Consider the following 12,976-nt stretch of genomic DNA (forward strand, 5'->3'; position numbering starts at 1 on the left):
ATAGAAACGACGTTTTTTAGTGTAATGCAACCCTGTGTTTTTCTTACCAATAATACAAGTATATTTAGACTTTATTTACCAAAAACTTGTGTTCTTGACGAATAACATAAGCCCGGTTTTTTAACCGGTGAGCTCGCTGTATTTTAATTTAACAGAGCCATTTCCTAATTTTGACCGAAATTGTCTGGATATTTCCTGTTACATTACAAACATTTTTTTTTTACAGTGAAGACTATCGGGTGGGGCACACCCTGCAAGAAAGTTAAGCATAGTTTCTTTTTCTCCGGCCGTTAATCAGTAGTGTCCGCGTAACAACGCGGACACTACTGATTGGCTCTGCGAAAGTCACAGGAGCATGACGATCGCTAAGCCGATGTTCTTCTTTGTTCAGGCTCTCCTACTTCCTTTCTACTGCTGCACGGGTGCTTCAAGTGGAAGCTTCAACGTCATCTAACTACCGATCCATTATGACGGAACATTTCTACAAGGCGTCAGCAGCGAAAGGCTCCTCCCTCAAGTGATGGGATTTGTGACGTCTGAGGATGCCACGGCTACAAAAGGAGCGGCAAACCAAGTTCGGCTCAGGGGGCTCGGCGAAAGTCACAGGAGCATGACGATCGCTAAGCCGATGTTCTTCTTTGTTCAGGTTGATAGCAAGACTTCTTCATGCAAAAGTGACTATCTTACACTAATAGTTGTGCCAGGCCCACAAACCCTTCTTGACATCGCTAATGATTGTTTTAATGTGTGCAAGTTGATTCTTTGTGGTGATGTTGAGACCAATCCGGGTCCCACGACTGAAAAAATGTTCGCGCATATCATAGAGGGACAAAATGCTATAAAAACTGAATTTGTGACTCTCCGAAAACAACAAAGTTCGACAGACTCCAAGGTCGATGAATTGCGTACAAAGTTGTCCGATGTTGACAAGTTACTGCAGGAACTCTTGATCTCCGCCTAAACCGCTGCCCGAGTTTTGGAAGTTCGGGGACGGTTGAGGCGAGTGTCAGCGAACCGATCTGACCATGCGGGCCGTTCGATGGAAGTTTCAGATGGTAGCGCCCTGGCAGTCTCGTCAGTCTGGATGGCGCGGTCGCTTATTTAGGCAGTGGGCTGCAGGGTGGCCCAGCCCAGTCGAAGTAGACGGCTGCCATTCACAAGTCATTCATGTCCAGGGCTTGAAATATAACGCCACGGTCACGCGGTATGGCTTCCTGTCATCGTCGTATCAGGGGTTTCCCCAGGAATTGAAATTTTTTTTTTTGGGGCGGGGGGGGGGGGGGGGGGGGGCATTGAGAAAGGGGAGTCGTTGCAAATTAAGGGGGTGAGCTCAGAAAAGCAAGGCGGGGAGGTGTAATCGTCCATGATGCTTGTCGCGTTGGGCCCGGCGCGGGCCAAAGACGCTTGACAGAGTCACGCTCAGATCCCAGAAACCAACCAAAACGCTTCGCCCTTTATTCGCCGTCCTTCAATATAAATCAGACTTTTCCGTAGTTCAACTACTCTACTCAAGTTACTGTAGTTTAACTACTTTTCTGACTAGCTTAATAACTTTCAATTACATTTTTATTTGGGTGATTAGTAGTTTAATTACTTTTCCCGAGTAACTTCTGCTCAAATTACAAATTACTTTCGAATTTTAGTTGTTGTTTTGCCTATCAACAAACATTCCTGCACAAAAGAGATAAGATGTTGGAAGATCAGCTCATATTTGCAAAGAGGGGGAAGCATGTGGCGAGGGAAGGGGGGAGGGGGACGAAAGTGGTTTAGAGAGTCCGAAACCCCCAAAAGTTTCACGTGCCCCCACTGCAATAACCCTGCTACGAGGCGCGGGGAACGGACAGACACGTCGCAAATGAGACAGAGTAACTGCGGGATTATCGCCGAAGACTGGCGTTTCTTTGTGTCCCGAAGCTCAAGGAGACTTGACAAATTCGAAGAAAGGGCTGGTTCCCGCTTCTCCCCAACGTTGGAACTCTCGCCCACTGCAGGAGGTGCACACACTACATCCTCAGTCAAAGAAGACAACAAAATGCAGCACCCGCTCTGAAGCTCATCTGGTGCTGCCGTAGTTTGTGCTGTACTAAAAGAATTGCGCACAAAGGGCAACGCAGAGGTTACCTTTTTGCGTTGCCTTTCCTCCTAAAGCTCAGAATATGCAGATCTTCAAAGATTCGAAAATCGGTCGAGAAACCTTTGTGATTCCCCCAACGTTTTTATATAAAAAATAATAAACAAGCAGTGCTGGGAAGTACTCTGAGTAAATGATACTTAAAGTATGTGGGAACCATGGGGGTCCCCCTATTACTATCCAGGCCTAGCTTCGAGCAGGCCGTGGGAGTCGTCGTCACCAATGGCGGCGGCCTCCTGGATACAAGGAAACGAGGCCGAATTCCCCGAAGGGGCCGGCGCTCCCTTGCCCATTTTGGGTGAATGTGCCACTGGCGCACCCTTGAGAGTTATAATGGACGCGACTGCTAGCGGCCTCCCCGGGCGCGTCCATTCTCCGAGGCTACATAAGCTGGCCTCGAACGTGGGCCAGGGCTCTCGTCGGCGGAAGCCCTGGCTCTACGGACCTTGGGTTTTTCTTTGTGGGCCTCCGACTTTCCCTGAATCTGTCTAATGCGGCAGCGCGGGAAACCGACCGGGTGATACTGGCAATTGAGCCAGCGCCCAGACTTTTCTTGTCTAAGAGCGAAGCGTGTAGGCATTTAAGTCAATAAACACGTTATTATCCGAACCCAAGGAACCTTCTGTGTTTCTAAGTGGTAACCCCCCAAAAGGGAAATGCCACACTACTACTCTTTAGAAAAGTTGCACTTTATTTGAAGTAAATTCTCTGAGCGTGCACCTATACTTTACCAAAGTATTTTTTCTGATACTTAAAGTAAACCTTCCAACTTCAATGTACATTCCCCAAATTTGAAAACAAAAAAATGGCGTATCGTCGTGTGAAAACGCGCTCTTTCGAGACGTCGTCTGGTCATTTCTCCGAGTGAAGGAATGGCGGCTATAAGACCGACACAAATGCCTTAAGAGTAGATTGTGTCGATTAGCTCCTCAACGAGAGTAAAACAAGTACTCTGTGGCGATTTGACTTTATACCATATTTGCTGCTCTTTCCTTAAAAAACTGATGCATTTCCGATTATTGTTGGAGCAATGCATACCAGTTAAAAAAACACTCTATAGGGATCGTGAAAGGGCATGATGAAAGATAGTGTTAAAGTTACTTGTACTTTACCTTAAAATATATTTTATTTATAGTACGTTACTTCAAACATTGCACCCGGTGCAGTTACTACTTTAGTTGAAGTACATAACCTCTAATTTACTTTGTACTTTACTTGAAGTACTTTTTAAATGTACTTTCGCAACACTGTAAACAAGCAAACACTCCCTAAAAAATCAATCTCAGGCAGTGCTAAACCTCAAAGTAGAAGTGATACATTTGCAGTACGTCATTGACAAAAAAAAAAAAAAATACAAAACAGTTAGGCACGCAGAAGCAGAGGCAGCTATTAAAGCATTTCTGTGAAAAAACAAGCCGATTCTTATTTGGCTAGCACAATTTCGCTAACGGATCAAAAACAATTTACTTTCTTGTTACCATAAAAAAAAAATATGAACGGAACTTCAAAAGTGATTTGCTACTTTTTTACGGTAATTAGTAACTTTCTCAATTACTTTCCATTTGAGTAATTTCTACTCTGATTAAATTACTTTTGAGGCCAATACTCAGTAACTTATCTTAATTACTTTCTTTGAGTAATATCTACATGTCTTATAAATATACACATGGGCGACTGACAGAAAACCGCGATCTTTTTCGAACATCACGTCATCGTTAGTCGATCCGATCAGTCCTCGGGCTCTGACTTAGCGGCGCATCCGGTCGGTAACACCACAATGCTGATATCAGTATCATTAACGGCTCTGTATCAGCCCCGTCTTGTGGAGCTCTGGGGAAGCTGCGGTATCCACTTCTTCTGCTGCGCAAACAAGCGTTCGGAAGGGCCGGAGGAGACCTTTGCGCGCCAGGAATCTCAGAGGCCAGGATCAAATTAATCACATGGGAAGTCGAATATACAGATGGCGCTAAACCCAAAATGTCGCCTTTGCACCATGTCTCATTTTGCCCGCCTTACCCTAAGTGTTGAACGCGTCTCGCAACGATTTTTGTACGCAGTAAATACTGCTAATACCTAATCCTTAACGTTGATAACTTACAAAACACCCAATGAGAAGGCTGTGCGAATATTCGAGCTTCAAATTGGAATCGAATATTGATTGCCCGAATAATTCAATTACTTTCGAATTCGTAGTACTGCCGCCGTGTGCATTGCCGAGGAGGAACGCTGGTCTGTACTTCTAGAAGATTTGCGTTTTCTCTTACACCAAAATGTTTAACGCTCGAACATTCTAGGCCGAATGTTGGAGCTACTGAGTGTAGTAGATACGGAGCCCAGCATGGGCTTTGCCGAGTCAGTCTGGCTCAAGGCCAGCTGTCACGCCGATATCTCGCCGCTCGTGCTTTAATTCTTTTGTTTGTGGCACAAGTTCGCCGATTAAACATTTATTTTCAGTTTTACTCGTGTTGATCATTTTACATCCACGACAGTATTTGAGTTTTCGAAGAATTCGATAAATCGAATATCAGTACTGCTTGCAAAAAGTTTAGTTTATCCAAGAACGCTGTTCATATGTTGAAACAGTCCTCACAGGCCTGTATTGAACCTTAATTAAGCTTGAATTCAGGAGCCTTGACTGACGAGTTATTTCGACAGAAAGTAGTTTGTTTCCTGTGTTTCTTGAACGTAGTCATGACTCCAGTTTTTTGGATGCGCTCGGCGAGAACTCGAGAATTATGCATGCCACCATTTTGAATTCAGGTACCTTACGTAACCTGCATCTATCTGTGTGCACAATAAACCTATCCTCGGCCGTTACATCCATTATATTGCCGCCCGCAGGGCCAAGAAAGCAACGCTCGGTCACGGGCCTTTCGAAGATTTGCGCGTATTGTTACTCCCGACGTCCGACGTAACTTATCATTCATTCCTGCTTTCTTGTTCTGGAAAATGCCTGTTCATTCTCGCCCCCAAGCGCGCGAAGCTCGAAGCTTCTTTGCCGAATTTGTTCGAGATAGTCACGCACAGTAGATAAGGAGCTGTGCGGGACCTCGTCAAGTCACGCTTGCTCTCGCTTGCAACCGCGTAAAAATGAGACATTAAAAACCCGTAACCGCGGAAAACGGAACCTAAATTGGCTGCGTCTGTCATATCAGATGTTTTGTCACGGAAGCCGGCGCTGTCGCTCGAGGTCAAAGCGGACGCGCCTCGGAAATAAAAACACAAAGAAAAGCATAGCAAAGCAGATGCCTCGTAACTGAAGCCGGCGGGTGCGCTCAAGGTCAAAGCGGACACGCTTCAAAAATAAAACAGAAAGAAAAGCACAGCAACCCACAATACTTCGTCACGGAAGCCGCCGTGAAGCCAGCAAGGTTTGCCGCGCCTGCGCAGTTTGGGGGCGTGATGTCACCGCCGCAGCGCAGTGTGCGATAGGAAGACGTGGCGCGCTGCTTGTAAGAATGCGCTGCGTGTAGGCAAAATCCACCATCGTCGCCAAGTCTCGGAACAAACAGCGGGGCGGTCTGCGCGGCGCACCGCCGCACTCCCTGCCGGCGCTGCGGCCGCTTCTGCTGCTCTCGGCGCCGAGAATGTTTTCGCATTCACAACACATAAGTACTTAGGCGTCCTAGGAATTTTTTTGCTGGAGAGGAGTTACACTTTGAAATTTTACAAGGTCAAAATCACCACTAAAATACATATTTGCTGAATATTTGAGATTTTTAGGTGCAGCTGCCGATTTGAGACAGGGCATCGGCATTTATGTCACCCAACGTCAGGCTGCAGCTGTGCGTCACTGTAGGTCCTGAAGAGGAAAAAAAAAAAAAAGAAATTGACCACTCCCGTCTGTTTTGAGTCTCGTGACTTTAAACAATGTTGCAAACAAATTTGTTTACTCGATACAAACATGAAGATAACACATCAAGTCGGTTATTTCCTCTTTCTTATTTAACCACGAGAGCAGCTGATGCGTTCGGGGCGAAAAACAGCTGCTCCCATTTCTTTTCGGGTGTGCACATATCAACAAACTGCGCAGCATAGCCGCTTTACCTCGATGCTTTGTAATTATTTGGTGACCGTGGGCGATTACAATCTTTAGAACAACCAAAAAGCAGACAGGCAGTTTGCGTAGCAACGCCAAATCGCCACTTTAGCAAGCAAAAACGTGCGCCAGTCAAACACATCGTCATAGAAACGCGAACTCCGAAGCGTTCGCTCTGCGTGGCGCATAAGCAAGTCGACAGCATACCTAACAAATCTGCAGACTTGTATCCACACACAAATAGAAAAAAATGGAACAAAAACATGAACCTTTCTCGAAGTGGCAACTGCAACCACGGGAGCGGACTTGTATTGGCAGATCAATAAAAAAAAAATAAGGAAACGAAAAAACGACCCCGAAGTGACAACTGCCTTTACGAGCCGTCCGCATTGTTTCCCCGAATCGCCCGAATCCAAAGCTACCGCTACGTCGGGTGCGGGCTCCTAGAAGAAAAGCTGAAGAAACGTAAACCGCGACAACGCTTGCTGTGGCTGCTGAAGCCGACAAGGGAACAGAGTTGGGCCATGTCGGAGAACTTGGAAACGCGCCCACGCTCCTCGCCATCGAAGATGGCGGTCTCCTGTCTGCTGCTGCTGCACATGCGCCCTTTGAAACTCCGGAAAACACCCATTGTGAGTCAAGGACGCGCATGCGTAGAACCCTCTGCGAAAATCACACTCCCGACCAGCAATTGCCTTGAGTGTGCGCAAAGCTTCTCAGCTCTCGTGTCGGCTTTCGTGTCAGGTAACGTGTTGCGCGGTGAATACGCGCAAAGAAACAATGCCAGGTTGAGACGCGGGAGATCAACTTCAATATTTGTTCTCTCAATCTAGAGAAAAGATTATTTTTGATTACACTTTCAGAAATGAAAGGCAATAAACTATTCTTCTAAAGTCGTTATTTTTTCGTATTTTTACTTGGACCACCTCAGGGTACACTAAACTGCTGTTTAGGCAGCGAAACGGACTTTTTCCCAACTTTATATTACTTTTTTTTTTCTGTTAAGTATCGTGTTGTATGGCAGACTTTTTTTCTTCATTTCTAATACATCCAAAGGAGTTCCAATAGAAAAAAAGTTATAATTGCTAGGCGCACAAGGAAAATGATATTTAAAAAAACAATTTGAAAAATTTGCTAACTTTTATGCATTTGGTTTAATCATTAACAAACATTTTCACATTAAAAATTGCATAATTATCGCAACATAGCAAGCTAAAAGCCGTTGGAATTCTTAACATAAATTGTTAATAAGAACAAAAAAATGTTTCTCAGTTATTGTCAGATAGCTATTCTCGCACCCATTAAAAATATTAAAACTACGCTCACGCCATAAAAAAAAAAAAGTCAGCGAAAATATTTTAGGAAAAGGTTCAGGACCTTGGGTAAAAAGCCACGAATTTTTTTTTTTTTAAATAGGAAATGGTCGAGTCTAGGGTCTGCGTCGTTTGGCGTGGAAGGACCCATTTATGCATGTTACTTCGCGCATTAAATTGAAATATAGTTTTTAGTTCGTGATCCTGGTAATAAAAAAACGATTTGGTTCGTTTTTGTTTTTTTCTCAATTAATTTTTGTTTCGCTTTGCAATTTATCCACGGTCAAACATTTCAGTGTTGGCTAAATTGTGTCGGCGAGCAATATGTTGTCTGCGAGCGGTGAATGTTGTTTCTGCTCTTGTAGGAACTGGAGTAAAATATATTTTGCCAGGGTTTCCTGCAACTAGCTACTCGAGCTTCTGAGAACTTGAATAAGGCTTGGTCAGCCATAACGGTATTCTACGTTCACACCTAAGCGAGACTGCGCTGGAAGGTACGAGAGTGTTGGACCAATCATACGTCGATGCTTGGTCACGTGATCACACTCTCGCCCACATCCTCGCGAGGAGAGCTGGGAGAGCTAGGTCAGGTGATGAAAGGGAAGCTGCTGATTGGTCCGGCGAAAGCGTAGCACCTCTCAGCTTAGGGGTGAATGGAGGTTAAATTCTACATGAACTTTGCATGGTCTGATTCAGCAGCCTTATCTCACGGGTTCATGGTGTGGGCAACGCGCAAAAACGAGCCTCAGCTCAGGTAAGATCTTTCCCACGGCAATGCAATAGAAGACAGTGCAAAAGTCTCTCGCATTTCAACGACAATATGCACAGCAATTTCCAAAACAAGGTTGTTGTTTTTTTTTTCGACAAGTATGGGATTTGAAGAAACTGGAAACATAGAGGCGTTTACTCAAACTTTGTTCTTGGGGAAAGGGGGAAGAAGGGCTGTTGGGTATTCATCATGGTAAAAATGAACCGCATATGCGTGCATGACGAAAGATGTATGTTGGCCTCTACTGGAAGTTCTAGGTGGTGTAACGTGCATCAAGAAAGGCAAGCGCCACGTCGCAGAATGAGCACTGTTTCTGCGAAGGTATCAGAAATGATGAATGCAATTTGAACTACATAAATACTCAATTTTATTTTCTGCCGAGAGTGACGAGCTTGATGATGGGAAGATGGATCTCGCTCTGCACGTGTGCCCAGTGGAACAAAAACAAAATAATGGGCAAAGCGTTGCGTTGAAGAAAACACAGCAGCATGGGCTACTAAACACAAGGCACTTTGGCATCTGCCTCAGCAAAATGTTATTTTCTTCGCGAAAACGGGTCCAAGAAATTCACTCAAAAAGGCTGCGAATTTTTTTTTTTTTTTTACGCATCTTCAAAATCTGCGCATTTGCCCCTGGGTTTGCCCTGTGCCTATCTGTTGGTGACATACTCTTGAAGCTCCTTCGCAGGCGCCGGTTTTAAGGGCAGTCCCTCCTTCGGGAGTTCCGTCATGTAGAGGCAGCCGCCGGTGTCCATGCTCAGAGTCATGCCCGTATCCGGAAGGCAGCTGTCATCAACTGAAAACGAAAGCGCAAGCGAAGCGAGGTGTTGGGCAATGTGTTTATCAAAACATGAGTCAAAGCATTTCTGCGAAAAATATGCATCACACGAAAAAAAAAAAAAGTTAATATCGTATTGGTTTCTGTTCTTCTTAGTCAGAACATCACAAACCTAGGTTACAATAGCGAAACGATTGAAGGAATTTCCGATCAAGAGGCAGTTTTAACTAGGCTCGAACTTAGTGTTAACCATATAAACCCTGTAATCGTCACAATCTTTGATTTCAACAGGGTGACGATGTAGCTATAATTGATGAATTTTGTTTTTGTTGCGATAACGTTTGTGCTATGAGTATATACGCAGATGTGGATGCGCGGCTTAGTCATTTCAACTTCCTTGTAGATAAATGTATTAACAATTTTGTACTTTCAAATAAGAAAAATCCTTCGCACCCCTTGATTACGAGAGAGGTCTTGCAGTTGATGCGGAAAACACAAAGGAAATGTTTTACAAAACGCAATGTAGGCTTGGCTGTTAACGTTTTTTTTGTTTTTGTTTTTTTTAGGTTCTAAAGACGACTTTGAAGGAAAAGATATAAGTAGTTAAGTATTTTAGCGTAACTCTATCTGAATATTTGACATCAAATTATGCCAAATTCTGGAGGTCTATCCTTCCAAAATGTAATACGTCGCAAAGTGTTATTATTCAGGGTGAATGTGCTAGTGAACCAGCAGTGATTGCTAATTGTTTTAACAAATACTTTATATCGGTGTTTAGTTCTGATAATAATTACATTACAGATTTATGCTCTAACGGTACATGCTCGGCTTTGTCGGATGTTAACATTAGTGTATATGGTGTTCTTCATCTACTTCTAAAGCTTGATTTTAAGAAGAGCCCTGGCCCTGATGGGATCCTCAATTATTTTCTTCACCGGTATTAACCTTAGGCTTCCAAATACTTATTTGTAATTTTTGAAAAATATATTTGCAGTGCAACCATGCCTCGACTATGGAAATCAGCTAAGATTATTCCGCTGTTCAAATCTGGTTGCAAGCGATTGGTTACTAACTTTAGACCAATTTCATTGACATCATGTTCTTGCAAGCGTCTTGAACGCATAGTCAATAAACTTATATCTGAGTACCTCGATGTTAATTCGATTCTCTGTCCCCAACAACATGGCTTTCGTCCTGGCTACTCTACCTCTAACCAGCTACTAGAATTTACCCTAGACATTGCTTTTGCCTTAGATAAAAAATGGCTACTACATGCCATCTTTTGTGACTATTCAAAGGCTTTCGATAACGTGTCACATTCGAAGCTTCTTCAAAAACCTCATATGATAATAAAGAACGCACCACTAATTTCATTGTTTTAAAAACACAATCCCTCTTCCCTCTAAGAAGCACAACTAGTATAGTACAAACTGGAAACCGAAACAGTGACTTTCGTCGGGGCCCAGAAGTACATTGGACCATTATACTGAACGAACCTTGACGAGATAAACAGGAAACTCCCTTTTGACAATAGTCCCAGATAAAAGAAACAAACTGAAGTGGCCCCTCCTCAGGACCACTAACATTGTGCTTTGAGAAACTTCATTGTAACATACCGTTTTTCTTATTATTATTTTGCCAACGTGACCTCGAAATTTGAATTTTTTTGAATAAATCCAAATTGTCAAAAATTTTACCGGCAAGTATTTTCTGGAGTTTATCGGATTTACCTGAAAACACAGAACCGTAGCTATAACAAGGACATGGTAGCTCAATTCGAGTGAAGGTTTGTTGTCGTTTTTCTCTTAACAATCAATCACTCAGAAATTGGCATGTTCCACAAAATTAAACTACACCCTGAGTTCGTGCAAGAGAATTACATCAACAGGGCGTTCACATACACCTTCCGCCATACGCACTACCTGCAGTCGAGAATACGCACAAATTATGGTAGTCAGAAAATACTTAATCAGATCGCACAATTATTAAAAAACCATCTTGAAATACTGTCCATGATTAATAGCTCTAATACAATACACACATTTAAAACCACCATAAGAAGTTTTCTTCTCCGTCTAATGTAATCTGTGTTGGTATTTTTATGTGTTTCTGTTTTATTATATCACAATTTGTATATGTCACTGTGGCCTTGTGTAATGATAGAATTGTTTTGATGCGGTTTTTTTCTGTACATTTTGCTGCTGGACTGTACAGGGGGACGGGCCCTTGTCAGGCGACCATAGTCGCCTTTTGCCCTATCCTCCAAGACGTTTGTCTGAATAAGGTATATTCAATTCAATATGTTACTCAATGTTTTTTCATCACAAGTTAGTTTGAGTCACTGTAAACGGTTAAGGAGAGTTTAAAGAAAATAAAGCTTTTTCTTTTTAATATTAACGTGCAGTTTTGTTACATTTAGACAAACGAGCTGCATTCTTGCATTATAACAGAACCACAATAATATCTAAGCACATTTTTTGTATGTATTAATAAAATGTATTTAAAGATGATAATTTCGATATATTTTGCCTCGTTCTATATGAAGTAGTTTGTCGGTAAATAATTTGTGAATGTGTCTCTAAAACGTGTCTATTTGACGTGTTTCGTATTTTCTTTTATAGAAATCTTGGATTGTAACTTTGATATCCTTTGTACATGTCGCAGATCTTCCATAAAATAGTGTAAAAATATTACTACGTGCATGCTTCGGTGTAAAATTGACGGCTGCGCGAAGTACCATAGTGAAACCAATTGCCAATCTCCCCGCCTCGAGCTTAGAAATTTCGCAAAAAAATAAGACACGGACCATTATTGCACGACCTGATGTGGAAACACCTCATAGAGTTCCTCCCAATGTATCTCTCGAAACTACACCATCTTTCTTAGAGAGCCTAAACTTAAGAGAGGGAGCAACTCAATCCATGAGGAGCGTTTTCAATTTAATGCTGGACTCTTCCTCCGCAGATTGGTCGCAGTGGTCATGTCGCGCGGCGAGGAGGAAATGGACGGAGAGGAAAAGACGCTTGCAGACGATCAACACTTTCGTCACAGGCTCCTCGCACGTCGTATTGTAAACGCGGCCCAGAAACCACGTGACCTCGACCGGGCAGATGTAAACACTCTGAAATCTAACCACACTTGTTTCAAAAAAAAAAAAAAAAAAAAAACCTATCTTTATCAAAGCCCCGAAGGAGCAAGGCTTCTCAACAAAACGCCGACTGCGCTGGCTGGATTGACGCCGAGGGAAATAGGAAACGCAAAAAGCACGACTCAAGCTGAAGCAGAAGCGCAGGAACATATGTCAATTCGCCTGTAACCTCTGAGGGCCTGACTGTCATTTTCATTACTGCTGTCGAACATCAGCTGATGACAACACTCAACAGATTAAATCTGTCACTAGTGCTTGAGAAGATGTGCCCAGAGTGCATTGTCGAGATCAGGCCCAACTGTAGACTCAATCTCATTGCAGTAGATACGGGTAACGGACAAACAACTACGAAGCTTCTTGCCGGCACTGAACTCTGTGGCCTGAAGGTCAGAGCCTACAAGCCCATTCCTTGGATGCCGACGTCGGAGAGAACCTGGTTATCCCCAGGCGATCGAGTGGCTAGGGTACGACGACTTGGCAAAAGCACAGCAGTGAAATTATCGTTCTCAACAACATTCAACGTTCAACATTGTTGGCAAGTTACGAATACCTCGGCCACGTACGACACGCGGTGGCGCTTTTCACAGAACGACCAATACAGTGCCCGAAATGCTGCGGCTATGGGCACCAGGAAGGAACCTGCAAACGCCTTTCCATATGCAGTCGATGTGGTGTCGTCCACGAGGATAAGGTCAAGTCTACTGCACAAGAGAAGTGCGAGAATTGCGGAGAAGCTCATGGTGCTACGTCTTAGTCCTGCCCCAAATCCAAAAAAGAAAGGGAGACCAGCGGTTATGCT

At 43.5% G+C, this 12,976-nt stretch overlaps 1 protein-coding gene across 1 annotated transcript in view; it reads right to left on the reverse strand.

The window, feature by feature from the left end:
- Positions 1-8,901: 8,901 nt before the first annotated feature.
- Positions 8,902-12,976, reverse strand: part of LOC8034325 (phosphatidylinositol phosphatase PTPRQ-like) — a 190,946-nt gene continuing 186,871 nt past the window's right edge. Inside the window, exon 15 of the mRNA XM_042287453.1 lies at positions 8,902-9,047. Coding sequence (XP_042143387.1) covers positions 8,902-9,047 — 146 coding nt within the window. The remainder of the gene's footprint in view (positions 9,048-12,976) is intronic.

This window comes from Ixodes scapularis, unplaced genomic scaffold (assembly GCF_016920785.2).
Source record: "Ixodes scapularis isolate PalLabHiFi unplaced genomic scaffold, ASM1692078v2 PGA_scaffold9__187_contigs__length_104089568, whole genome shotgun sequence".
Taxonomy (NCBI): domain Eukaryota; kingdom Metazoa; phylum Arthropoda; class Arachnida; order Ixodida; family Ixodidae; genus Ixodes; species Ixodes scapularis.